The sequence below is a fragment of the Lichenostomus cassidix genome, chromosome 1 (genome assembly GCF_008360975.1).
Source record: "Lichenostomus cassidix isolate B80296 chromosome 1, HeHo_3.0, whole genome shotgun sequence".
In the NCBI taxonomy this organism is placed as follows: Eukaryota; Metazoa; Chordata; class Aves; order Passeriformes; family Meliphagidae; genus Lichenostomus; species Lichenostomus cassidix.
In genome coordinates this window covers 20,515,640-20,541,803 of record NC_139479.1, presented here as the reverse complement: position 1 = coordinate 20,541,803, position 26,164 = coordinate 20,515,640, and the positions used below count along the sequence as shown (strand labels likewise).

The following is a 26,164-nucleotide window of genomic DNA, read 5'->3' as shown; positions in this document are numbered from 1 at the left end:
AGCATCTAACTCAGATAACTCATATGCTTAAATTGAGCTCTCTCCTTTCCACTCGACAACACTGCCTCCAGATCAATGGCCCTTCAAATGAAGGTCAGTGGGATTTCTGCAGTTTTTCACAAGCTTCTCAGAAACAGCTGAAATTTGCTTCAAAAGAATTGGACATAAACTTCCACTCTGAAAGGTTAAAAATTCAGATAGTACTGGGGAACTGAAAAAACATATAATATGCTCTATCATCTAAAACCAAGAGCACAAAAGACATTATTTGTTATGTCTCAGTCAGCAACATCATGTATTTTTATGGAAGCCTATCACAGAATGAAACATCAGGACTGAATTCAGAATGAGTTTAGAACACAAATAATTCTTAAGATTAGACGTGTGAAATATCCCTTTTTGAATTATGCTTTTTTTTCTTTTTTTTAATGCACATGGCAGCGTTAAGAACATTAATATTTACGTGAAAAATAAATTGACTGCAGTAAGTCAAAGAATCACAGAACCATTGGTTAGAGGGCACTTCTGCAGATCATGTATTCCAACACCCCTACTCAAGATAGAGAAGGCTGGCCAGGACCTTGTCCAGACTGCTTTTGAGTATCTCCAAGGAAGGAGACTTTCCTGATGTTCTGATGGACTCTTGGGTTTCATATTGTGCCTATTACCTCGGATCCTGTCCCTGGGCACCACTGAACAGAGCCTGGCTCTGTCATCTGCAGATATTTATACAAATTTATAAGACCCCCCTGCTCCTTCTCTTCTCCAGGACACACAAGCACAGCTCTCCCAGGCTCTCCTGTATCAGATACTCCAATCCTTCATCATTTCCATGATTAAGCCTGCAGCCTGCAGAGGACTCATCCCAGAAAATCCGTAACATTCCTACCCTGAGGAATCCAGAACTGGAGGAAGCACTCCAGATGTGGTCCAGTATCTTCTGAGTACAGAGGAAAAAACATCATCTTTGAACTGCTGCAATGCTCTGCCACATGCAGGGCAGGATGCAGCTGGATACCTTTGCTGGCTCAACATCTTTTTATTGTCCCTCAGTACCCCCTTAGGATCTTCTGTGCACAGCAGATGCAGAACCTTCCTGGTTTTTTGATGAACCTGGAGATAGTCTTCAGTCCAATTCTCCATTCTGCCCAGGCCCTCTGGACCATGTGCATATCTTCAGTTACAAATGACTTAAAACAAGACCCTCAAGTTCATGACCCAATACATGAATGATGGAGCCTCAGCCCTCCAGGGACTGGAGACAGAACTCCTGATAATTTTAGTAGGACTCCAGTTTACCTTTAAATCGCTTAAATATATACTCTGGTAGGAAGCATGCAGACAAGCTAAAGGAAAATAGTAATTGAAACAGTAACTTCCAATTACTTCATCTGGTATTAAGGATTATTTAACACACCCTCAGCTAGACTTTAACAGTAATTACACATTTCAAGATGGATTGTGTATAAATGCATTTAGAGTGTGGAAAACTGAATGGAAAACACTTAATTGAACCCCAGAAAAAGAAAGTATTATAATACCATGCATGGCATATAGTTTCCCTAGAGAAATGAAAGAACATAGGAAAAAGGAATGAAACTAATGTTCATATCAAGAGTGAGATAGAAGAAATGATGGGTATTGATGTTCATATCAAGAACTGCACTTGAAGAAATAGAATACCTGTCCAGGCATCACATATTCCTAGAAGTCCCTACTTCAGGATGATGAGCATTACTGTTTAGCCTAGGACTCCCAGCTAATTACTATTTTTATTAGCTAACAAAGTAACTGTTGTATATTTATAGTGATCTTCATTTCCAATCTCTACACACAAAGAAAGGTGACCAAAGTGTTAAAGGTCAGAGCAGAGTTCAGAGCCCAGAGTCTTTTCAGGAAAACAGAGCTCTTAGAAAACATAGAATTACTCCTCAATATCCCAGACAGGGCACTGCTATGTTCAGATAAAAACTCACTGCATTTCTGAAACATGGAAAATTATGAAGTCCAAGAATGAAATAGTTTCTTAGTATTTGTATGTCCTACCTGTTTAAACATATCTCTACACAGAATATATAAATAAGAAAAAGTACCTTAGCATATCCTTAGTATAATCTGAAGAAATATCAGCACAGATATTAACATGCGTTTTGTAATAAAACATATGTTCACTCTCATGAGAAAATATTACTTTAGCCTGTCTCATCTTCTAGATATGACTGTGTTTGTATTAACAATTTTCAAAAGAATTCATGAAATCTGAAGCAAAAAAACCAAACAAATCAAAACAATGGTTTCCCAGAAAACACAGCCAGCAGAATTAGTAAGGTTTCGGCAGAAATGGAACCTTCTATTTAAATGAAAAGTATTGTTTGCAAACGTCTTCATTGCAACACTTATCAACAGCATTGTGGCACAAAGTAGGTACGAATTTTTGCAAGTTTCATCTCCTTCACCTCTTTAAGATATTAGTAATATTTTTTTTAAATAGTTAATGCAGCTTATTTGCGTAGCAAGTCCCGCAGAAGACAAAATTCTGATGAGTGCAGGTTCTGCTTTTAGCCACACAAGCATTTAGGCACTGAGACTGGAAATCCTGAACTTAAGGTAGTCATTGCAAGGTGAATGTTAAAATAACGAGGTACGTGAATCTCGGTTCATTACCCGCTGACTCTCATCAACTACTCTCCAGTAGACTGACAGTAGATAAATGGATGGTTACAGCATTCCAAGAAACTTGTAAATGAACTCTTGACAAAAGTTTCAAGAAAATATATTTATTCAGTTTTGGCAGAGGAAGAAAATATAATAAATATAACAATTTTTACATCCTTCTTTACAATTTATTATTATATCACATTTCTGCTAAAAGTTTCAGGTAGTATTTAAAAGATGAAAACATTCACTGAAAAAAGAACTTTTAATGTGAAAAAACACATAAGAGTGCAAATGTTTTTTTGTGGCTAGTACTTAATTTTCAAGTCCTTTAGAACAGTGCAAGTTATATTTTAGATAAATAACACTGGGAGCATCCAATTAATATGCAGAACTAACACACAGAATTATGTTAAGTGAATACAGACTGTAGTTTTTCTTGATATAACATCAATTCTCTTTTCAAATAACACTGGAAAAGACTTTTCCAAATTTCTGTTATTATGACAACAGAAATTTTTCACAAATCCCACACTCAAGTCCCCAGCTGAAGCAAAATTAATCTAAGCAGAATCTCCTCAAAACAAGACATCCACCAGGCATGTACAGCTCCCATTCTGACATGCTTATACAGGTCTGTGGAGTGCAACTGACACTTAGCAGAAGCAGATGGAAATCCACTGGGACTTTCATTTTCATGAACAGGAACTGGGGCAGCAATCCTTGAGATGCTCTAGGATGCCTGTAGCTGTGTTTTGACAGTCATCATGTTTTGCTTATTTTCTGCGAGCTGTCTACTCAAACCAGTTTTCTTTCAATAAAAAGCGTACAGTGTCATCAAAGCCATTTTGGTACAATGATTCCATTTTCTCCTGGTCTGGTGGGAACAAAGCTTGATTAAGTCTTACTAGGTTGGCCAGAGACAGCTGCAACAGAGCAAGAAGCTACAAATTAGTTTATTAAAGCAACTTATCTAGATGTGACTGTTCTGTCATCTGTTTCATGGAGCATATGTAAAATGAAAAGACTGGCATAGCTGTGTCTACAGCAGGAATTAACCACGTCCAGGGTCAGTGATGAGCGCCAGGACAAACTGGCACAAACAGTCCACACACACAGAATTAAACTCACAGCATCCAAGACAGACTGTCTGCCTGTAACACTGCCCAAAGTTTCTGAAACACTTCAACTTTGGAAACCCTCCGAAACTGTCTGGCAGAGTGGTAGCTGGCACATGTTAAACTTGTGCAAGGAAATATTTTGACAACTTGCTAGTGCAAACAACCACATTTTTGGGAACATTCCCAGGCAATGTTTAACATATGAGTATAAACATAGCTTGTACTACCAACAAATTCAGAACTACTCAGCATCTTAAGTGGTCACTCTGATAACGTAAAAAGATTTTAGAGCATTATTCTTGAATACAGCCTTTATTAAAACAGACTAAAAATATAATTATATTTAATAATGTTCTGAAAAAATTGTTTATATAATTAATTTATTACTCAGCGACATTATTATAAACAATTTTTTGAAACAATATCAAAATCATTTTCATCATTTGAAGTAAGCAATTATTCAAATTCTGACACTAGGAGATGGAGAGACAGAAAACTATTCACATTCCAATACAGATAAATGAAGATGTACAACTCTTCAATTTATGCAGATTACGACATTGCTGAAATATTATTCTTAGTAATCATTTTTACAACTCTAAAAGCAGAGGTGCTTCAAATCAAATAGTTTAAAATATTGCCTGGGATTCTGCACTGTCTGCACATGCATGACCCCAGAAGCAATGCAACTGTGCAATTAATTTTCTGCCTCTAAACTAAACTAATCACCAGCTCATTTTTCATCCCCTAGATACAAAAAAACCAACCAAGAAATATACAGTGATTGCATAAATTTCCAAGATGTACAAAATCAATAATCTAATACTTTATAATTTTTAACCAAGTACTACCATGCTTACTATCTCTCTGTGAAACTTTATAAAGATTCAAAAATTGATCCAATTTAGAAAGGCATTACATAACAATAATTTTAGTAAAATTAAGGAAACATTAAAAACTACCTACAAAGAAACTCTAAAAAAGTACTAATTATTTTTAATCTTTCTTTCTAAGGGAATTTTTTTGACCACTAGGTCTATCACTAGAATTATCATTCAGGATGTTGAAAGCAAAACTATGGTTAAAGTTTGAGATACAAAGGTTGTAAAGACAGAAATGTCAACGATGAAAAGCATGAAATAAAAATCAGTTTCATATTTCAACATACAGAAATGTTTCTGCAACTTCTAACAGAACTTCTGGAAAAGCATTGCAGTCACAAATATTCACAAGCTCTCTTGTGCAATGAACTGACAAGTCACTGCATATAATTTCAAATGTACAACTTAAACTTGCATTTTAAATTCAGTTAGAGCATTTGATTTCAGTAAGAATGAAGAAATGCTCTGTAGTTGTCCTCTCCTGAGGTATTCCACTTTATTTCTATATATATTTTTCCTAGTCAAAGACAGCTGATATGTAAAGCAAACCTAGTATTATTTACACTGAAAAGCCTGTTATAATTTGCTCAGTTTTGTTCCAGATCAATGCTTTTCAAACTTTCTTTATTCTACATTTTCCTTTCCTTGGGTTTAAGAAAAGGTCTAACCTCCATTTGCAAAACAGAAAATGCCAAAACTTTACATAAGCTGATACGTAAGCACAGAATCAACATTTAAATATAAATGTAACTGCAGAAGTACTTTTTAGTGTTTTCAAGTAAATAAACAAGCAACTTACCATCATATCTTGTTTTGCTAATTTAACATACAGGTCCACACGCCCTTTATCTTGTGGACAGATATCTAATCGACCGCTGAAAGGGGAAATGGTCACAGTTCTTCCAACAGGCAAGATAGGAAGCCCATTGGTAAGGCCACCATCAACCCACTTCTATGGGAAAACAGAAATATTTTCAAAGTAGCACCAGTATAGTATGATCATAATGCAATACTTTCCCCTTCCTGACCCTGCCTCCTCCACTCTCAAAAAAACTTACAAGTTTCCCTGTAAGAATACAATGAATAAGCTTCAGTATGTGTTATAAATATCAAGGAACTGACAATGTACACACAGAGATTTGCATCAATGAGCATTCGACATAATGTGCAAATTTGCATGTAAAGTATTTATCAAGCTACTTACAAGACTTTTTAGTTAATCAAAAAATAAAAAGCCCCCTATGGAATTTTTCTCAGCACATACATGGAAAGACAAGACTGTTAATATTACACATGAACTGTATCAGATAATGTACACTCCTCTAGAACATTATTCTGATTGACAATAGGAGCTGTACAATCTCTATGTGCAGGTACTCTGACTGCAGAAGCTAAACCACATGATTCCACTCTTCTGTGATTTTTCTTCCAGAGCCTCATGTCTTCTTACACACACTGCACAAGACAGCACAAGATGGAAAGTGGAGGGCAAAGGTGGGAAGGAGCTGAACAACTATGACATGAGCAGGAGTAGACAAGTCTGCTGCAGGAGTTGAGTATAGTGAAGAAGAGATCCTGGGGCCAAATTCCACTCCAATATAAAGAGGACAGCTGTGACATCTCTTGCTAATGTATTTATACCCTCCTATTTCTTTCTGTGCTTACATGCATAGCCCAAAATTCAACACCAGTCTGCTGGCTAGATGGATTCACTGACATCATACATGAGGTCTGATGAACACATGCATGTCAGTGAACTTTAGATGTGTAAAGTCAATTAGTAATTTTACACTTCCTTTATCATCAAGAAAACACTTCTAGCATGTGATTCACCTTATCCTAAAGTAGATGTTTATATCTTATTTTAATTGTGCTGAAAAAGTGCTTTTGTCTTCACTAACTATAAAGGAAACAAACATTAGCTATGTAAGATGTAGACTAGTGCAGACATGCAAAGCCAGCCAAGTTGAAATGCTGTAAGAAAGAGTAATATTCACCTCACTGTTTCTTAAGAGTTTGAATATCATCCTCAAATTACATTAACACAGAATAGTAAAAAGAAATGGCAAATTGTACTAGTACTCTACAGCACCAATCAAGCAAAAGCCTGCTTTCCTGCTCTAAGTCATTGTCTATGTGACCATCACAAAATGGAAAAATAATGCCAGTTTTGCATCAAAAATTTCTGAAAACACCACAGGAATTTAGTCACAGAAGTTTAAAAAACAAACAAACACCATCAACAACAACAAAACCAAAACAACCCAAAACAAACCAAAAAAAACTCTCTCACAAAAAGTGTATTACTGGCTGTTGGCAAGACACTAGCTCTCAGTATAGCTACTGCTATACAGGAAGCATTAACTCCGGTTACAGTGTTTGTTCTTCAGAAGCCCCTGAGATTCTCTGAGGGCCACCACTTATTTAGATCCCTCTCAGCTGTGCCCTCTACTCTCACTTAAAGCAAACCTTACTTTAATTTTATACAGATTTCTCCCAGTACCACATTTGACTTCATGCAACCGAAGACTTCCTCTGTGAACTCCCATATGCGGCAATACATTGATTTACTCTTTAACACATGGATACATAGCAAAGGGGTAGTGATGGTACCTATCTGTCTGTCCATCCATCCATCCATCCATGTATGTGTGTTTGAATCCACAGTCCTCCCCACACCACCCTCTTCTTCACTCTCTCAGATCAGTTTTATGTTCCTGATCTTGTAATATAACCTACAAGTATTAAGTAGTTTCTATGTCCCTTTTAATCCTATTGTTTCATTATATGCTTTAGCACCTGACTCTTGACATTAGCTGATGTCACTACACATAACGCACTGCTGAATTCCTTGACTCTGCACAAACATCAAATTTCTCAATGCTGAGTGAGATTGTTTCACCTTGGAAAAGAATGCAAATAAGAACAAAATTCCAGAATCATTTACAGCTATCTTTCAGATTTCTCAAACTCCCATTACAGCATTGCTGTGATAGCTGAATAAAACTGCAACACACCATAACATTTCTAGCACCAAGGCTTTCTTGTGTTAGCCTATAAATGGTAATTTATTATTGATTTACGTGCAATGTTTCTGGGAGTACTAAGTGGCTTTTTGTTGCATTTCCTACAGTGAAAAGTACAGTGGAATCCCTGTCTAAACCATGTCAAAACATCATAACAAATTACATTACTGATGTTTTTCACAAGTATAACTTAGTATTTTCACAACTTAAAAGTTCTAACATTTCTAAAAAATTCTGATTATTTATTGTTCCCCCTTCTCCCTTTATGGAACTTCAACATTTATTTGAAAATCAAAATGTGTACTAAGGCATAGGCAATGCTGTTAATTTGGCACTCTTTTCTGTAGATTCTGTTACTTGCTTTTGAGCATTTGAGAGAAACTGCTTTTCACTCAAAAATATTTAGCTCTAGTCCCTTGTGTTTCCTGGTTATAAAACATTTATAAAACAAGTCAAAGAAAGATAATTTCAAAAGGAGCAAGTTTGCACTAGTGTTACTGGAAGTTTAGTCCAAAGTACCTGAAATCCCCAACCCTGGTAATAAACTAGTCCAATCTGGTAAAGGCCACTAACAGACTATAAATTCTCATACATCATCTTACACTTCCCTCTTTGTCAGATTATTTTTCAGCTCAATAACCACAAGTAAATGTACTATGAGCAGACTAATGTTCTGTCCACACTAACATGAAACTTAGCTTATTCATCCCAAGAGTCTAGCCTGCAGGCCTGCACATTTACAGGTACACTAGCTAATTCCCTGTGAAGCCAATTGTATCCTAAAAAATACTCTTCCTAAAAATAAAACTAAAGTACAATCTTTACCCTAGGGTTCAGTCTCTGTAGGCATATGGACAGGCTAGCAACAGGTTTGACTGTTTTCTGACACTGCTTCAGCAAAAGTGCACCATACACCCTTATTAACCATGCATAATGGTAGCTGGTGACATAGCACAGGTAACACCATGAAGTACATTTAAGAAACACTCCTGGATGACCTGGTGATGTGTGTGCAGGTGATATGTGTAACCCCAGATCCAGACCAACTGTTCTAAAGCACAGATAAAGCCACTACACTGAAGCAGCTAGCAGGAAGTAATCTTGATTCCATGCTGCCATGGACCCATAGCCTAAGGAAATTACCTCCTGAAACTAGGGTAAATACAGGCAGACAGAACCTCGACTGTTACAGTGGAGCTTTCAGAAGTTTTATGGAATATGATACTATATGATAGGTGACCTTGCAGAGCCAAATCCATATCCAATCCACCTTACTGACTCAATGCTTACATGTCTGGGCCATGACAGTACATGCCATGTACTGGCTCTACAAGTGTGCTTTGGGTCCCCTACTACACACCCACATATCCTCATTACCCACTATTCCAAACCAAGGGAATGCTATTGCAAGTGAGGGCTCTCACCCACATCTAGACATTTTGGACTAAAGACTGCAAGTCAGAAGCATTTACAGGCAACAGTTCTCTCTCTCAAAAAAAAAAATCCCCAGTCCACACATGTACTGCTTTACAGAGAATGAGAAAAGTCAGTGCAGACATGCAGAACTAATTATTCCAACAAGTAACAATAAATGAAAGCAACCTCCTCCCAGAAACTGCCTTTTCTGAATCTCACTAACGGAGAGCAGTAAGAAGCTTTGAGAATGACAAGAAGCTTTCAAGTAACAGAAGAACCAGTTCCCATAAAACTTTCATTGATTTAACTTTTGAATGCAAAAAATAGACAGGAAGGAATGAGAACTTTCCCCTAGAAAAAAGGCTGCAGTAAATACTAAAAGGCTAAAAAAAAAAGTCTGAAAAGGATTCCGTAAATATTACAATGCCTATGCAAATGATAATAGAACTGTTCATCCAGTGAAACAGGTTTTAAGTAACTTTTGGACAAAACTCTAAACCAATTTTTCAATTTCTTAATTGAAAGAATACTACAAGAAATTTAACAATGACACTTTCTTCCTTTTAACTAATGGCAGAATGAACCTAAAATAACCATATGTCCCCTTTAGAATTGCACAAGCAACATATAGACTCCAATCAACAAAATTCCAGACATTGGGAAGCTGCAAGCAGTCTCCATTTAACTCAGGCAGTCAATCAATACTGATTTAAACTCTTCCAATACTTCGGCTGACATGTATTGCTATATATATAATTCTAAAGCTGACAAGCTTTCTGACATAACAACTATCTAGCTAGCAGCAAATACATAGGGTTTTGTGAAGCTTTTTGGCAGGGGGGCTGTGAGGATTATAGAGGTTCTAGAGGCATCATTTGTATGAAAGGGGAAATGAAGTATCATGTAGTATTTCTCTGAAAGAAAGAAACAGACATTTTCATGCTTCTAAAATTATTCCTGAAGTGTTAATATATTTATGTAAGAAAGACAAAAACGTTCATGGAGCTAGATTGAATGAAGACAACTGTGAAAAGGTTTTCTTAAAAGAAATACGAAATATAGTACTGAAGTTGCTTTCCCTTAAGATCAAATAGTTACACCATAAATGAAGAACACATAAAAAGAAAGTTGGTAGTTAATGAGAAATTACCTGTCCTTTAAATTCCACTGGCTTAATTCCTGCATATACTGGTATAAAACTACTTGCTAGCAGGACCTAGAGAGAAAAAAGCAGAAAGAATAGAGAGAACAAAAATCAAGAAAAGGCAAAAAAGTAATTTGAACCAATATATATTTTTATACATATTTACCAGGCAATATATTAGTTTTACATAAATCCACTGTCATCTCAAAATGTCTTCTTCTTGTACTATGCCAAAATGTGATTAAAATTATTCAATAGGGTTTGTTTTTTATGACTTTACAGTGACAACTCTCAAAACAAAATATCAAAAATTAACTCGATTGACATGATTCGAGAGTATGAACTTAGTTTTGCACAATGCGAAGTAAATCTACGATTTTGCAGAAATTAAATGTGCATATGCTGAAATGCATATGCACATTATATTGTCAAAGAAGTTGACCCAGTCATTCTGTTGGCATATTAATATAGTGTTTACTTTTCTAATAAATCAGATTTTCAAAGTTTCAAAAACACCATCAACACCCTAAAAATTCACATATGTATACCTTTACCAATGTCAATACTTAGTGGATTTAATACATTCAAGTATTAACAAACTACTACTTCCTCTGTTGTATGGTTTCATTGCTGTCTACAGTTGTTCTCAATTTTAAATTTTTTTAGACCAGTACACCTGTCATGTGTAGCTAGGCACACACACATACCTTTCTATTCATTCATAGCAATTCCTAAGAGAGAATGTGGCCATATGTATATATCCACCCACATATATATAAGCAATCAGTATGCAGCATTTCAAGGAGAAAAGGTAAATGCATGGACAAAGTGCACTATGTCAGAATTCTCATACAGCTAAATAGGGTGAATATGCTCATGCTTGTGTGGTGGCATGAAAGACCAACCTGGGGAACAGAACCCCAGGTCACAAACTGGTGTACGCACTGTGTGAAAGATGATCGAGTGCAGAAAAGTCATAATCTCTGGAGATTATGGAAGGAAAAATGCCTCAACTTTTTTGGGTGGAATTACAGTTACTTTTACAAAATTTAAGTTACTTTCAGTATTAAGCACCTCTGCTCCCCTAACAAGTTTTAATTAAGACTGTATCTGCATACGAAGTTTTCAACGTTCACTTCGAGAACTATTTTCTTGCCTATTTCTCTTTCCAGTGATGTAGAGTTTTGTCTGAGCTCAGATATAAAGTCTCAGTTTCATTATGTGAAACTGCAGCTACTTCTCTATCAGAGGCCTTTTGCTCACAAAAGTGTAAAACAAAGCTCCCAAGTTCCCAACATCAGCTTTCCCAGCCCAGTGCCTTTTCTCCTCTGTTCTTCACCTCCATCTCAGTTACTTTGGCCCTTCTAAACTAAGAGAAAGGGGGGAAAAAAGATTTAGTGAAGGAATAGTCAAAACCAGGTGACCCCTGCAAAGCTGGGATTCTTTTCAAGAGGACTGAAGAAAGCAGCTGTTCTTCCTTATAAAGTCACTTAGATCTTCACAGTGAGGAGAGGAAGGACAAGTTTGAAGAACAAATACTTTCACTATTTCCCTACCACTACCAGACCAGTGTGGACTTCTAGGCACACTGGTGCTAGGTAAATATACCAGTATATATATATATATGTATATATATATATAATAAAGGTAAATATACTAGTGCCTTGCTCCCTCACAAACACACAATCATGCCTCTCTTCCTCCTCACCTCCAGTTTAAGAACTGCAAGTCTAGGAATGCTGATACAAGATGATTGTCTTCACATATGTAAAGACTATTTCAAAAGTGGGAGATGATTAACTGCCTTTACAAGTCCTCAAGGAATAGTAAAGAAAGGTAAAAGCTTAACATGGTAGCAAAAGCTTAGCCATTATGAAAAACTTTGGAACCATGAGGCTTGTTTGTTAAGCATTGAAACCGAGTCCATACGAAGTTGAAAGATTTATGACAGTGCAGTTTTGCTGTTTATGAAGCAGCTGGCCCAGGAATACCTTTATCCATGCCTTGGATGTAAGTCATGTCAAGGGACAATACAATAAAACAACCTAACAAGCTCCACCCTCCCTGCTCCTGCAGCAGCCACCAACATTCTGACAGTTGTACTCATGATACAGGCAAAGTTGAAGGCATGCAAAAAACAGGAGCTGGACTGAAAGACCAAACAATATGAATGTATTCCAATGAGCAATTATGTATAACTTTATTACTATTATTCCTAACCATCCTACTGCTACCACAGAAAACAAAAGAATAGAACAGAAATGGCTAAATCAATGAAAAAAACTACTGAAATACTAGTAAAATGTACAAATTTCCAAGGTCATCCTGATGTTTCTAATTGTCTCCAGATTACAAGATTTCACTGCAAAACCACATAAATTAAAATAATAATAATTTCCATGCTTGTTATCACTGGACACTACAGCTAGAAATAACAGTGCATAACTTGAGATGAACTTTTTGCATAACTATATTTGCATGATGAAATCCTATGAACTTTAAGAACTGACTGTCCACATAGAATATAATAGGGCCAAGTTTTTAAAAATTATACTTTAAAGGCAAACTCCCAATGCATACTTTGAGGTTTTGTTAACAAGTGCATTTTTTTTAAGGTGATAACTATGAAGAATCTTTTATTTGCTCTAAGCATCCACAAGGACAAGGAAAGAAGGAATTCCTTACTCTATTTCCTCCTTTATTCTGCTGTATCTTATTATGTCTTCCACTAAGATACAATCAGTTACTAGCAAGAACATTTGCTTTACATCATCTGAATTGCTCCTACCATCTTGTATCATCTTATGCATACAATCCCAATTCAAATTTAAAATGTTGTATTAAAATGAAGAAAAGGGCAGTAAAAGAAATACTTTCCAGCTACAGTTAAAATGCAGTTTATATACAGTACTTAGCATTACATTATATCTATTATCCACAAGCACCTGTAGGAATTGTTCCATTTTTTTTAAACTTCCTGTACTTTCTTTTGTGATGAAACATAATATAAATGATACCAGTGAAGTGAGAGATGCAAAAATTTTTACAACATTTAGAGATTCTGTATTGTGTTTCCATATACTGCAACAATTCGTTACCCGTTACTTTTAAAAACACTTTGCCCACAAGGTAGAACTTGAATAACCAATGAAGGAAACACACACAAACACAAAATAAATCTTAGCAAAATTTGTGAAACTGCAGGATCAAATTCTGCTTCCACTTTTTACATTATGGTTGTAGCACCACTGGCAGTAGGAGTAGTTACCTGAGTAAACCAGTGATTTTACTGTACAATTAACAATATACTCTTAAGCCTTGAAGAAATTCCAGCATTTTTATTTACAACTGCAGTTTTCAACTTTATTACCTTAATGAGGTCCTCCCTGGAGGGAAAATTTGAAACCAAGTGATTTTCCCCACTCTTTGAGTTAGTGACTGACACATAGAGACGGTTCTCAGCTATCTCATGAACATCAGAAGGAAGAATAGACTCTATGCCCTCCCTGGAGGAAAGAAAACGCTCAACATTACTCACCGCCGTAATTTTAAAACCCAAATACATAAAGGGTGAGCATTCCACAGTACAGAAGAAATAAACACACTCTCCATTTGCATTTGAGGAGCTCAACACCAAAGAGATCTTAAAGAAGCATTAAGATAGGTACCTAAGTGTTTTCATAAAATCATAACCAGGTGTTACAGCACCAAAGTTCAATCTTCTGACTTCCTCTGCAAATCCATAGGCAAAGTGCTTACATTTCTAGAGACGAAAAATATTAAACAGTAAGGATGTTTTAGTGATGGGAAGCATGTTAACTGCAGTACATAAAATATACTAGAGGCTTAAGCTTTAATAAAAGAGTTATAAGATCAGACTGAAATATTTTCCTGTATGTGCCTGGTTTGTAACGAGACATGCATAACAAAATGTTGATCCTTTTCTAAGGACTAATTTGTAAGAAAAAAATCCCTAATGAAAAAAAAATTATACACTCTTACAAGAATGCCACTTTAACAACCAAGGAAAGTTAAAGGCGATTTTTCCATGTACTATATACATATTTCTATACACACCACATTTCTATACTTCTATATTCTACATTTCTATATACACTGCTAAATAATCAGTCCCCTAGATCATGTTATTACAAGAACAATTATCAAGTCTAAAGCCACCTTCTATTTTAAGGTCTACTTCAGTACTTAAACCAGACACAAGTACCTTAAGATGTTTATAAGTAATAAAAAAATAAAACCCACAGCAATTTCTTCTCACTAATGCAAAAAACAAGCTACTAACAAAGACATCTATTCAATTAATAAAATGCTATGGAAGTATTTAATGAATGGAAAACTATGATGGATGACATACGAAGAAAAGACACTGCAGAAAACCAGGCAACAGTTTCCTGCACAGAGAACCTTTTACACAAGCTGAAATACCCAGCATTAATGACTGCAGAAAAATAGCTTGAAGTGTGAGTCATAAGAACTCCAAAGGAACAGTAAAGGAATTGGTATCATTTATTTTTTAGCCATAACATACTGAAACAACGCATTATGATCCTGAGTGCTTAAGACTCACTATTCAATATTTGTAATCCTTTTTTTTATCCTTTCACGCAGACTTCTCTAATGATTTTAGGGACTTTGGAAAAAACTAAATTCAATAATTCAACCTTTTGAAATTGGTATTCTATAAATTTATTATACCCATATTCACCCATATAGCCACATGAGTAAAAGATAGTTTGGATTTCCTGGATTATTAGGTCCCTGCACAGTGAACTAATGTATTTCTAGTAACAAAATAAATGACTGAGTGACTAATGAAAACAAAAGGAAAAAAACAGAGAGACATGAATGTATCCTACTGAGGAGGAGGAGGATAAAGGATCTAATGAAAGGAAAACAAGGAAGGAGTTGGGGTGAGGATTAGCATGAGATCAGAGCCAGGTGACTGAAGCAATTTAACTTCCTCACATCACTTCTATAACAGAGCACTCATCTAAGTGAAAGACAGAAATGTAGTTGTTGCATCCACTTTCTTTATGTGGCATTTGAATAAATGTTTCAAAGAAGCTCACTAAAAGGTTGTACCTCTGAAAGAAACAGTCACTATAAATATTTGTGTTACTTAAGTTTGCATTGGTTAGATTTGCACCTTTACACCACCAGGTACTTGCCACTGTCAGCTCAAAGCCAATTAAAATATATAAAAGTAGTTACATCCACTAAGACCTGAATCTGTCCTACCTTATGCAGGTAGCCTTCTTCTGCAGTCAGTCTGCTAGAAAGAGGCACATCCAGACACCTCCCTCTTTAAATGCAGAAGAAACCCACAAAACCCAGAAGCACATCAGAACTGCTATCTCAATACCTAAGATGCTTTAATAAAGTTACAGGGTCTAAGAGTACCAGAGAGCTGGATGAATCCAAATATAGGTGAATGACAGAAAACTACTTTCCATATTGCGTGTGCTAAGAAGGGACTGTACCTAGACTCTCAATTACTGCTCCCAAAAGGGACAACTTACAGCTATGAATTGGTTTAGAATTTGAGTGCTAGAATTGTTAAACAATTCACCTACATTTTAAATAGTGACTGAGGCCATGTTTAGAAATTGTAACTGTTTGTATTGTATTGAGTTAAGCAAACTTGATATCAAACATGACCAAGGCAATTTTAAAATAAATAGTTATTTATCCATAACTAAATAACTGTCCTTAGAATTCTCAAGTTCCCTGAATTTTCAAACAGTGAAAAAAATCCAATATACAAGAGAAAAACATTTAAAGACTCTCTTAAAATAGCAACAGTCATAACAACAAATCTTCAATGTTACAACAACTCCAGGGTAAGGACAGGTTACATTAGAGCTTTGAGACTAGAAGATGCAGAAAATCCTAATTATGGCTTGACTAACACTACCATCTCTGGAGAGAAGGAGGAAGAAAAGAAAAAAATAAATAACTGATTAAGAGCTATATTTGTGGATATAAAATATTTCAGGCTAGAAATGCAGTAAAGATAATAATGTAATTATCCTGATACTAAAAATTAATTCTATTCAGTACAGAACATTGCCTTTACTTAAATTCCATGAGAATTAGAAAGAACTATTCATTCCCATTGAGAAAATAAGTCTCAATTTTCCATTTAAACAATATAACAGAATAACTAAAAAGTATATAAAAATGAAAAGACTAGAAAGTTCATGAAACTTTCCTCAGTTTGCAACAAAATGACAAGCTTTTAAGGAAAAATACGTCAGACTCAATGTAATATAGACTTAGTTTCCACAAACAAAAACTAAAAACTGTTCTAATATTTTTTACTTAGAAAGATCTCTGTAAGTTGGACCAGGCTAAGAACAAGTGCTCATACCCAGAGTCTGCAATAAGCAGAAAAATTTCCTTGGGCTAACAAAGGGCTGCCATGCTCACCACAGAGGAAATTAAAGTCAGAGGTACACATTATAGCAGGTGAACTTGAAACTGAACTACCAGTGAGAGGTGACAGAAGGTGAGTAATGCCTGCACAGAATACAATGAGGTTCTCTCCACAAGAGTGGAACTTGCCCAATACCAAGTCATATAAAGAATGCTCCCAGGGGAGTGGGGTGGGGGAAAGAAGACAGGGACAAACCTACTGCTGAAAGCAACAGAAGTATAGTTAATGCTGCAAGCTGAGTTCATATCCCACCAGAAACAACCAACAAACAAACAGAAAGATCAATGGCAGTGGGGTTTGGCTGGGACTATTATTTGAATCAAAAGAAGTGAAATAAGCAAGGCCTAGAGAAAGTTATCAGATGCTCACTGGACTGAAAAGTAAGTGTAACTTAGACCAAAAATCTAACAGCCTGTTTTCCCCCATAAAAATCAAAAATATTAAAGAAATATTAACATTTTGGAAATGCCTGGTCCTCTGCATTTATGAAGGCAATGTCCTTATAGATACTTCAGGAGGGCAAAGCAGCTTTAACCTGTGGGGAAAATCAAGCAAACAGACACCAAAAAAAAAACCCCTAATACTCTCTGTAACATTGTAGTCATTGAATATAACCTTGGTGTCTCTGCATGACACCATATCCACAGCGAGAAAGGAGCAGCATCTCTCGAGATGAAACAACCCAGACACATGTCAGAACAGAATGCTGCGAGGGTTAATCCTACCAGGGGCTGTTAAGGTATGGGCTGCACTGAGTCTAAAGGAGATGCAGAAGTCTTTAACTCTGTTCAGTGGAGCACAGGAAGCAAGATAAAATCAGAGCCGGTCTGTGGTGTTTATGAAGACACACTCCATCTACCATTTTCATCTCCTTTCATTCACTTGCTTAACAAAGCCTAATTCTAGCCAAGAGAACGATGATTCACTCTGTAATGTACCATCATTAGGTAAATATATATTTTGGTATATTAAGGTACACTTGGTTGCCTACAACTCAACAGCTACACACATGAGATTTGTAATTACATAGCTTAAAATATAAAGTTCACATGAATTTTTTTTTTGTCATAAACATTTTTGCTCATAAACATTTTTAATGAAAACACCATACAAGAGTCCTGGTCCAAGCAAGTAACAAGAAGAAAAAAACAAGAAATAAAACATTTTAATAAGCTTAATGGAAGATGATTATAGGTAAAAATGTCCTTTGAAAATTATCATGGCCTATACCTACGAGTTTATTAATTTACCTCTATATTTTCTGGCACTGCTAACAAGACAACGGCAGCCAGAGATCCTGCAGAAGCTCCCGCAAAAGCTTTCACATCTCTCAGTAACTTCTTACCATGCCTGTGAAAAGCAGCTGCTGCCCCCAAGTGGTAAATGCCCAGAAAGCCACAAGCTGCAAAGGACAGGTTGATGTGTTTCATTTGGGCTGTGGAAATAAAGTGTCACACTCAGAAAAATTTTGTCTTGCAATAAACACCTATTCTTTTGGCATAGAAAACATAACATACCCTATCTATATAACAAAAAGCAGATTATTTGAGAACAGTACAAGCTTTTGATTACTTAATATGTCAAATAATCAGCAGTTAGTTTAGTATCTCCAAAACTGAAAACAACTCTAAAATAATCGTTAGCACAAATCCCTTTTTAAATCAATCTGAAATATATACCTTTATATACAACATAACTACACATTTTCATCTAATTTGTTAAAGAAATGCAAACAAAGACTAGATACTCAGAAGTGATAAAAGAATGCTTTTGGAGAACAAATATTGTTAGCCACATTTATTACAAAATCAAATTAATTATAAAACTGCTGGCCACTGTCTCATCAGGTGACAGGATTGGTAGAATGGATTCAAACCGAGAGAAAATTTAGATTGGATACTAGGAAAAAATTCTTTACTGTGAGGGTGGTCAGACACTGGAACAGGTTGCCCAGAGAAGCTGGGGATGTCCCATCTCTGTCAGTGTTCAAAGCTAGGTTGGATGGAGCTCTGAGCAACCTGGGACAGTGGGAAGTGTCTGTGCCTGTGGCAGAGGGGTTGGAACCAGACAATTGTTAAGGAGCCTTTCAACCCAGGGCATTCTATGATTGTATGAACCCCTTACAGATGCAGAGGCTTGACTTCATCATAATTCTCTAAGAGAGGATTTTTTCTGTCATCGATGAAACTCATTTGCTTACAAGAATTACTAACAATCAAATTTTTAAGGTAATTACTAGTTTAAAAAAGAAAATCACAACATATATTGTTGTTACTATTAAAATAAGAAAGGATAAAAAAACCTTAAAGTAAAACACAAAGCATTAAATGCATGAAAGCATACACACTGAAGGTGTCAAGGGTAGAATTTAAAATAAACAAAAAAACCCCCACAAATGGGAAGCATAAATTCTGATTATCAGGGATAGTTAATTAAATAAACAAAAGAGAATGTTGCATATTTTATTAGCACTTCTGTTTCTACAAATAACTACATTATGAAATCAAGGTATTCCACAGATTATATTGTACAGATGTAAGAGATATGGTACACATTATCTAAGTATTGAATTAAAAATAACCCACTGCTATACTTGGGTATATCTCAATACGAATGGGAATAAAAGACAGAAACTGTTGTATCAGTCCTGATGAAGAGAGACAAACGTGTACAGCAACATATCTTTGTTAAAGATACCTCTTCATCTCTGAAATGGGAAGAGCAGGAAAGATGAGGATAAGAAACAGCTTTCAAAACCATTACATAACACATTGTAAACTCAACTGCTTTATCTACAGCATGATCAAAATCAGACATAATGATCTAACCTAAATAGGTTTGCTGTTTTACTGAGAGAGAGAGGCAGAGAGAGGGAGGGAGAGGTCATCTCATAGTGCCAGGGAATATTTGGGGCATCCGTCAGTCTGCTAAAACACCTAGTTTATCAACTGTGCTGGAAATGCTTCCATATCCACTTGAGAGTAGGAATACCTGTAACACCTGTAACATACCTGTACTTATAGAAAGTGTTAGAGGTTAACTCTTGCTGTGACAGTAGGAGAGAAGGGCATTTGGAATGAAGTGATAAATTGCCTTACTATTTTAAAAAAAGGAAGGATCTTTTAATTTAAAGAAAAATCACTGCACTGGACAGAAGATAAAAAAAGTTTACTCAAGACATTACTGGAAAAGAACATACACAACTGTATTCTGATTTTTTTTACTAGAGTGGAAGAAAATTAAAAGAGACTTTGAAGTATGATGTCACAATGTGCTTCCTTTCAGGACAGTTAAACTCTTGGGAGTTTAATCAGCTGCTGCAGCTGTCTCCATACCTTCTACAAATTAGGAACAAAGATGCATGTGCATCACAGACCAGTCTGACAAAAAGGTGAAGCTGGTTAAAGCAACTGCATTCTGACGCAGGAATGGAAGAACCAACTTTCATTTCTGTCCAAAACAGATCCCAAGATCAAGACAGCACTAATATGAAGCATTATATGAAATAAGGATTACATTTACATCTGATTGCTCAAAAAATATGAAAAGTATGAGTTCACAAATCCAAATATTTACATCTAAGAGACCTATGAAATGTAACTGAGAAACACAAGTGTACAATAATAAGGTTATGTAAATAAAGTATAGGGATACTTAGATACATGTACATACACATCTAAACCTTCTGCAAGGCTCATACTCCAGAAGGTATCTCTTCCCGGATAACAATTAATATATTCACAAATTTAAAAAAAAAAAAGTATCTAAAGTGTAGTTACAGTAAAAAAAAATTAAAGAGTTTTTTTCAAAAAGAAAAATTCACTACAAATGTGGAAGAAAATCACACTTCATTGTATAAAGAACTAGCTGGTACTTTTCTCTAAAGCGAGAACAGAAAAGGAGGTTATGTGAACTAAAGAAACTATTTGAATCTCAGATCAAAAACTACCGAACGTATCTGACTAAAGTCAGATAACCATGCCTCCTCTTACATGCCTTCACGTGGAAATTGTAGTTTCTTAAATGAGCTTTAGTCCTACCTAATTATCAGTTCCTGGGAGTAACCACTTTTTTTTTTTGAGTGTCTGGATTCATGGCATTCACTCTTTCATGTGAGTTAATTTCTTAACATTTAGATCCCACACTTCTCTGCCTCCTTCATTTCCCTACCCAAGAGACAGAGTGATTATTGAATGAGTATTCACATCAGTTACTTGACTGACAAAAGGATTCAGTAAGAGATGAATACACAAGAAGAAAAAGCAGTGCTAAGATTTCCAGTCAAGGAATACTGTTCAAAAATGCTGCTAGTCTCATACTCTGTGAAGAGCAGACTAATTTCAAACCCAAAATTATTAAATTATAACAACCTAAAAAGAAGGCAAATTATTTTACTTTTAGTGAAGTACTTGACCCACTGGATTTGTATGGCATACAATACAACACTGTTTTACAGATTCCCCAAGAGAACTGCAAATTAGTATGGCTGTGTTATTTAGGCACTACATTTCTGTTAATTAGGATCAGTTTCCAGGTATCCATTATGTATTTGTCATATACATATAAAATTTAAAAATTCCTCAGTACAAATGTTAATTGCCAAATTCACATTCACGCTCAAATGACAGATCCAGTGGTTACATGTAGCTGCATGACTGAGAAATGGGGTATGCACATAGATCTATCAACCCTCTAAGTGGGTAAACAGTGAGGAAGAAAAAAATTATCAAATCATAGTATCATTCAGGTGGCCTCTTGCCCAACCTTCTTATGCTCAAAACAGGGTCAGATATCAGATCAAATTTGGCTGGTCAGGGCTTTATCCAGTTGTTAACTTGAAAATCTTGTGATGTTTAGCTCCTACGTGATAAGCATTTGTCTGTTGTTGGGTGAAACAATCAGGTCTTCTTTCATTTGTTTTGAATATTAAAATCAGTAGAGTATTGCAAGTACTCATCATTACAGAGAAGAAACAGAACATTACATCTTCAGTCAGTACTATGCATCTACCTGCAGGTAAGTGGGTGAAACTGAGGCGTCTTCAACAAATTTGTAACAAAGCATTTAACCTACAGAGGACACAGATTACAATGATGACCCACATAAGTAAGAATCATAGTTCTATAAGGAACTACTTGCTTCACAGATGCAGTCAAGCAATGTTGTTTCACCTTGCAAAGAAATCTCCAAATAAGAGGAAAAGATAAGAAAGCATTCATCAGATGAATGTCCCGTAAAAATCAGAAAGGCAAGAAATAGGAAACCAACACACTCACTTTTAAAAGAATATAAGTTTTCCCATTTCTTTTGATTCTTGCAAATATGTCATGGCATCACTTGATTTGCAAGTTATAATGGTGTATTTCAGAGAAAGTATGATTCAAAAATATCTGTTGCTTTGATGATCTGGTAGATCACTGCCCTTTTGATCAGAAAATAATAGTATGGTTATAAAAACTGCAAAGAGGAAGCAGAGAATTTTAGTTAAGTTTACATTATGACTATTCTGGGACAATTTCTTATAGACTAACAGAAATAGGGCACAGTCACATGTGGACACAAACCATTTCTTTCAGCTGCCTGAGCAGAGACCAGAAATCTTGCTACCTTAGAAATTGTATAAAACACCTGTTTCACAAGACTTCAGAACAAATATACTTAGAAGAGTTGAGCATAAATTGTGACTATTAAGGATATTAATATCTATGGACACAAATTCATCATATTGGCATGTCTTAAGAAAACATTTCAATGAACCTTAGAAGATGCACAAGTACAATTCAGCTGGACAGTGCACATACTGTAGAGATATGACATTAACAGGACATAGCAAACACTTTTGCAGCTGCTTTTTGAAAAATGTTGTCATCTTACATGATGGGCAAGATTCAAAAAACAAAGACTTCAACTGGCTAAAGGGACAGAAATGCTTCTGTTTCTACAAGAGAGAAAACAAAAGCATAAGAAAATATGTACAAGAAGAACACTAGGGCTGCTCAATTTCATTATTTTGTAGATAATGCAGGAGCATTCAGGAATAAACATGAACCTAAGAGTTCTCTTTAAAAGATTACCACATCTCCAAGTGAACAAAAAATCCCCACTAGTGATTAAAAATCTACTGAGTGGTGGGACATTTCTGTTTACTCAGCAGTATCTCATCCATTTTGTAATGCAAATCCTCAAGAGAATGTACATAATGAGACAAGGCTGTACAGAAGAATTATGGCACTGCACCATACAGCTTTTTTAGGACAGGTACTGGCATTCTGATTGTCATGCACAAGAAATAGCACAACAGTTTCTCACAGGACTGTTTCCTGAGCAATGTAATTACATAAACATGGTACACCATCCCAGTGACTTAACCCGTCATAACTACTTCCCTGTCATCCCACTAGAGAACAAAAACTGAAAATGCCCAAAGCAACTTCAGTACAAACGCCTTTACAAACAAAATCTAAATATACATAGAATGCAAATGACCAAGCACCCTGAAGCACAGGAGCTGAAAAGTATGATGTCTAACAGCACATCTGAGGATTAGTTATTAGCAAAGAATGACAAAACACGCAAAGTCACGGAAAGAACTGTTTAGCTCAGCAGCACAGCTAAAAGAATGGTCATAAGTGTAACTACTAATTTACCTGAATCAAAAATCACCATACATAGAAATGTTTGTTTTTTCATATTTTTAACAGGAAGAAATAGCGCACCGTAAAAAAAATTCATAGCCCTCAGTGAATATAACAGTTTGAACAAGCTATAGAAAAAAAATAAAATAAAAAGTACATAATCTTATCAGCCATTAAGAACCTTAAGAAAATCATGTGAGTTTCTGCAAACTATAACAATTGTGTATAATCTCCATAAAATTAAAAAGAAACACATGACACGATATAAAACTTTCAAATTAAGATTTTAGATCATCTTGGTCCTTCAGACATGATGTCAGCAGAGCGCAAGGAAGGCTGACTTCTTAGGAAGAGAGTGGCAAAAAGTTCAGTACCTTCTAAAGAATGTTGGCGTCCATCACATACTCCACTGGGACCTTTTCCAACAGCTATTTTGGTTCCCTCTGCACTAGTAGCCATTCTTCTATCAACTACTGACTGTTTATCATTTATCTTGGAAACCTGCAATCACAGAGCCAGATATTACTATTAGAAATAGAAACAACAGCAAATATTAAATGACATTATTTAACAATAAACAGATTAATAAAGTCAATCAACATAGTTGTAGAGCCAACTAGATGAATTTCTTAATTGCTCAGCCCCCACTAAACTAGTTCAAACCTCAATGTTCCACTACTTATACATGCAGCAATTTATATTTTAAAGATGAATTTAACTAAATATTGAAAAACATTGCCATTTGGATATGCCTGTGTCCAAAACTTGCTTCAATTTTGTGCCCTTTCCCATTATTTTTGTTTATATCTACAGATTTTTTTTATAATCAAACTCTTATACTTTTATCCTCCCTTGCCAATCCCACTTCCTCCCCACACCCTGTTGCACAACATTGCATCTCTAAGTCATTTTCCAGAGAATTCTGGTCCTGTTTTTCACTAAACAACTGTCACTCTAACTAATCAGCCTGTCAGTTACCATGCACTACTGTCTGAAGTATCGTTTGAAGAAAATTAACATTTCTCCCCAACTTAGAACTATCAGACAGAAAAATGCATTCTGAAACACTAGTACTCCAGCACTTGCTGCCTGCCCCTTTACCTTGATAAACTGAAGGCATCTTCACTTCATAAATAATGCTGCAAAATCAAAAGCTTAGCTCTGTAGAGTCTAAAATAAATTATTTTATCACTGTATTTACACACATCACTTATACCTACAGAACATCACAAAAATACTTACCTGTAATTTAACTCTGTTATGTGGCACTCTTACAGTACAGTAGTTTGGAATTCCAGTCCGGAGCTGATGAGTTTTGGGAAACATGCAACTACACAATCGGCCTTCTTTCAACTGGAGCAACAGTATTTGAGCACTACAAAGCCTTTTGGCAGTCCACATTTTCTTAAAAGTGGTCTCTGGATCCAGATGATGTGGTAACCAAACTGATAACTCTCAGAAGCTGTTTCACCATGAAGTTACACAGGAAGTGTCAATAGGTGAGCTTGGGCACCTTAGAAGTACAGGCAGAAATTTTCTTCTAAGCATTCCCTGTTTAAAAGACATTAGGGAAAAAAATTAGTTGAAAGGTTAGTTGCTCATCAAGGCCCTGGTACTGTAACAAGGCCCTCCTCACACCCATTTCCCCTAAAACACAGATGCATTAACAGCTGATTCACTTCAACGAAACAGTTTTGTTCAGCAGCTCCTCTCTCTCTCCCTCTCACCAGCCCCCATCAGGTACCGTGCTGTTCACCAGTGATCATAAAGTCAATCGTTCATTTCAGAGACATGAAGGACTAAAACTGTTAACAACACAGAACCCCAAGCAAATAAACTCTCCCTTAAGATTAACAACGTGAATACACTGCTCCTTCTACCTCAGATAAAAATTGTGGATACAGTGATCCAACAACTTCAAACAATTGATCGCTAAAACGAAGTGCAGATGTCAAGATCCCAGTAGGAGACACTCCAGCATGCTGACCTTGTCATCTTCTATGTCACACAGATAGCACAAAGGTTACTCACACCAGTGTGAGCCTGGTTTACACCTTGACCATAAAGAAGAATGTATGGAATTGTTCAGACAAAAAGCAAGTTCCTGCCTGACCACCACTGCAAACAGTCCCAGTGTGACCCTGTGCCGGCGAGGTCGCAGCAGAACACTGCCAATTTCCAACTTAATCCCGGCCAAGTAAGTGATTTACAGGTTTTCTGTTTCATCTCGTGAGCCAAGAGATCAGGCCTATGGTGCAACTGCATTTTTCCTACCTCCACTTCTGCTCAGCAAACAACCAACACAAACAAGTAAAACAGAGCTGAAAGGGCATGACAGATTTTTCAAAGGTAACAAACACAGAACGTGAAGTGACAGCCGCGGGGCACACAACGCCAAAGCGCAGCCACTGCGCGTTCTAAACTTGGACACTTACAGCAGGCGGGAGATTCCTAGGCGGGACAAGGCCCTGCAGAGGTCGGTCACCTCAACCCCGTCCCCGATCGTCCGCCGCCTCCCTCCCCGCAGGCCTCCCGTGGGGCTAACACGGCCTACGCCAGGCAGCTGCGGCACTGTGCCCGCCTCGGCCCCACCTCCCCGGCAGCAGCCCCGGCAGCAGCATCGGATCGCGGCCGGACCGGGAGGTCACCGAGGGGGCGGCGGGTCCTCCCCGGTCCTGACCCGGCCCACGCCCCCGAGCGCCTGCGCAGCGCGGGCCCGGCAGCGGCGGCTCTGGGGCAGCGGCCGTGAGGCGGGATCGCCCCGCCTTTGCCACCCGGGGAGCCCGCGGCCGTGAGGCGGGATCGCCCCGCCTTTGCCACCCGGGGAGC

General features: G+C 36.7%; 1 protein-coding gene across 6 annotated transcripts; it reads right to left on the bottom strand.

Moving 5' to 3' along the window:
- Positions 1-2,761: 2,761 nt before the first annotated feature.
- On the bottom strand, positions 2,762-26,164 carry PNPLA4 (patatin like domain 4, phospholipase and triacylglycerol lipase). 6 transcript variants are annotated; one of them, XM_085052512.1, is made up of 9 exons: positions 25,771-26,164; positions 24,578-24,886; positions 23,710-23,836; positions 17,951-18,135; positions 13,912-14,006; positions 13,614-13,749; positions 10,250-10,315; positions 5,457-5,609; positions 2,762-3,532 (listed from the first exon to the last, which is right to left on the bottom strand). In XM_085052512.1, the coding sequence occupies exons 2-9, from the start codon at positions 24,734-24,736 to the stop codon at positions 3,470-3,472; spliced, it is 984 nt and encodes a 327-aa protein (XP_084908638.1). In that variant the 5' UTR covers positions 24,737-24,886; positions 25,771-26,164; the 3' UTR covers positions 2,762-3,469. The 6 variants fall into 6 exon arrangements, with proteins under 6 accessions (XP_084908638.1, XP_084908630.1, XP_084908657.1 ...); XM_085052504.1 differs by having other exon boundaries at positions 2,762-3,581; positions 25,771-26,151; XM_085052531.1 differs by lacking the exons at positions 24,578-24,886; positions 25,771-26,164 and adding an exon at positions 21,977-22,122 and having other exon boundaries at positions 2,762-3,581; positions 23,710-23,786.

Coding starts and splice junctions, on each gene's coding strand:
- PNPLA4 (XM_085052504.1), bottom strand. CDS start 24,736: ATGTGGACTGCCAAAAGGCTTTGTAGTGCTCAAATACTGTTGCTCCAG. Junction 23,837..24,577: donor ATAACAGAGTTAAATTACAG/GTAAGTATTTTT, acceptor CTGTGATTGCAG/GTTTCCAAGATAAATGATAA. Junction 5,610..10,249: donor CAGTGGAATTTAAAGGACAG/GTAATTTCTCAT, acceptor GTTTTCCCATAG/AAGTGGGTTGATGGTGGCCT.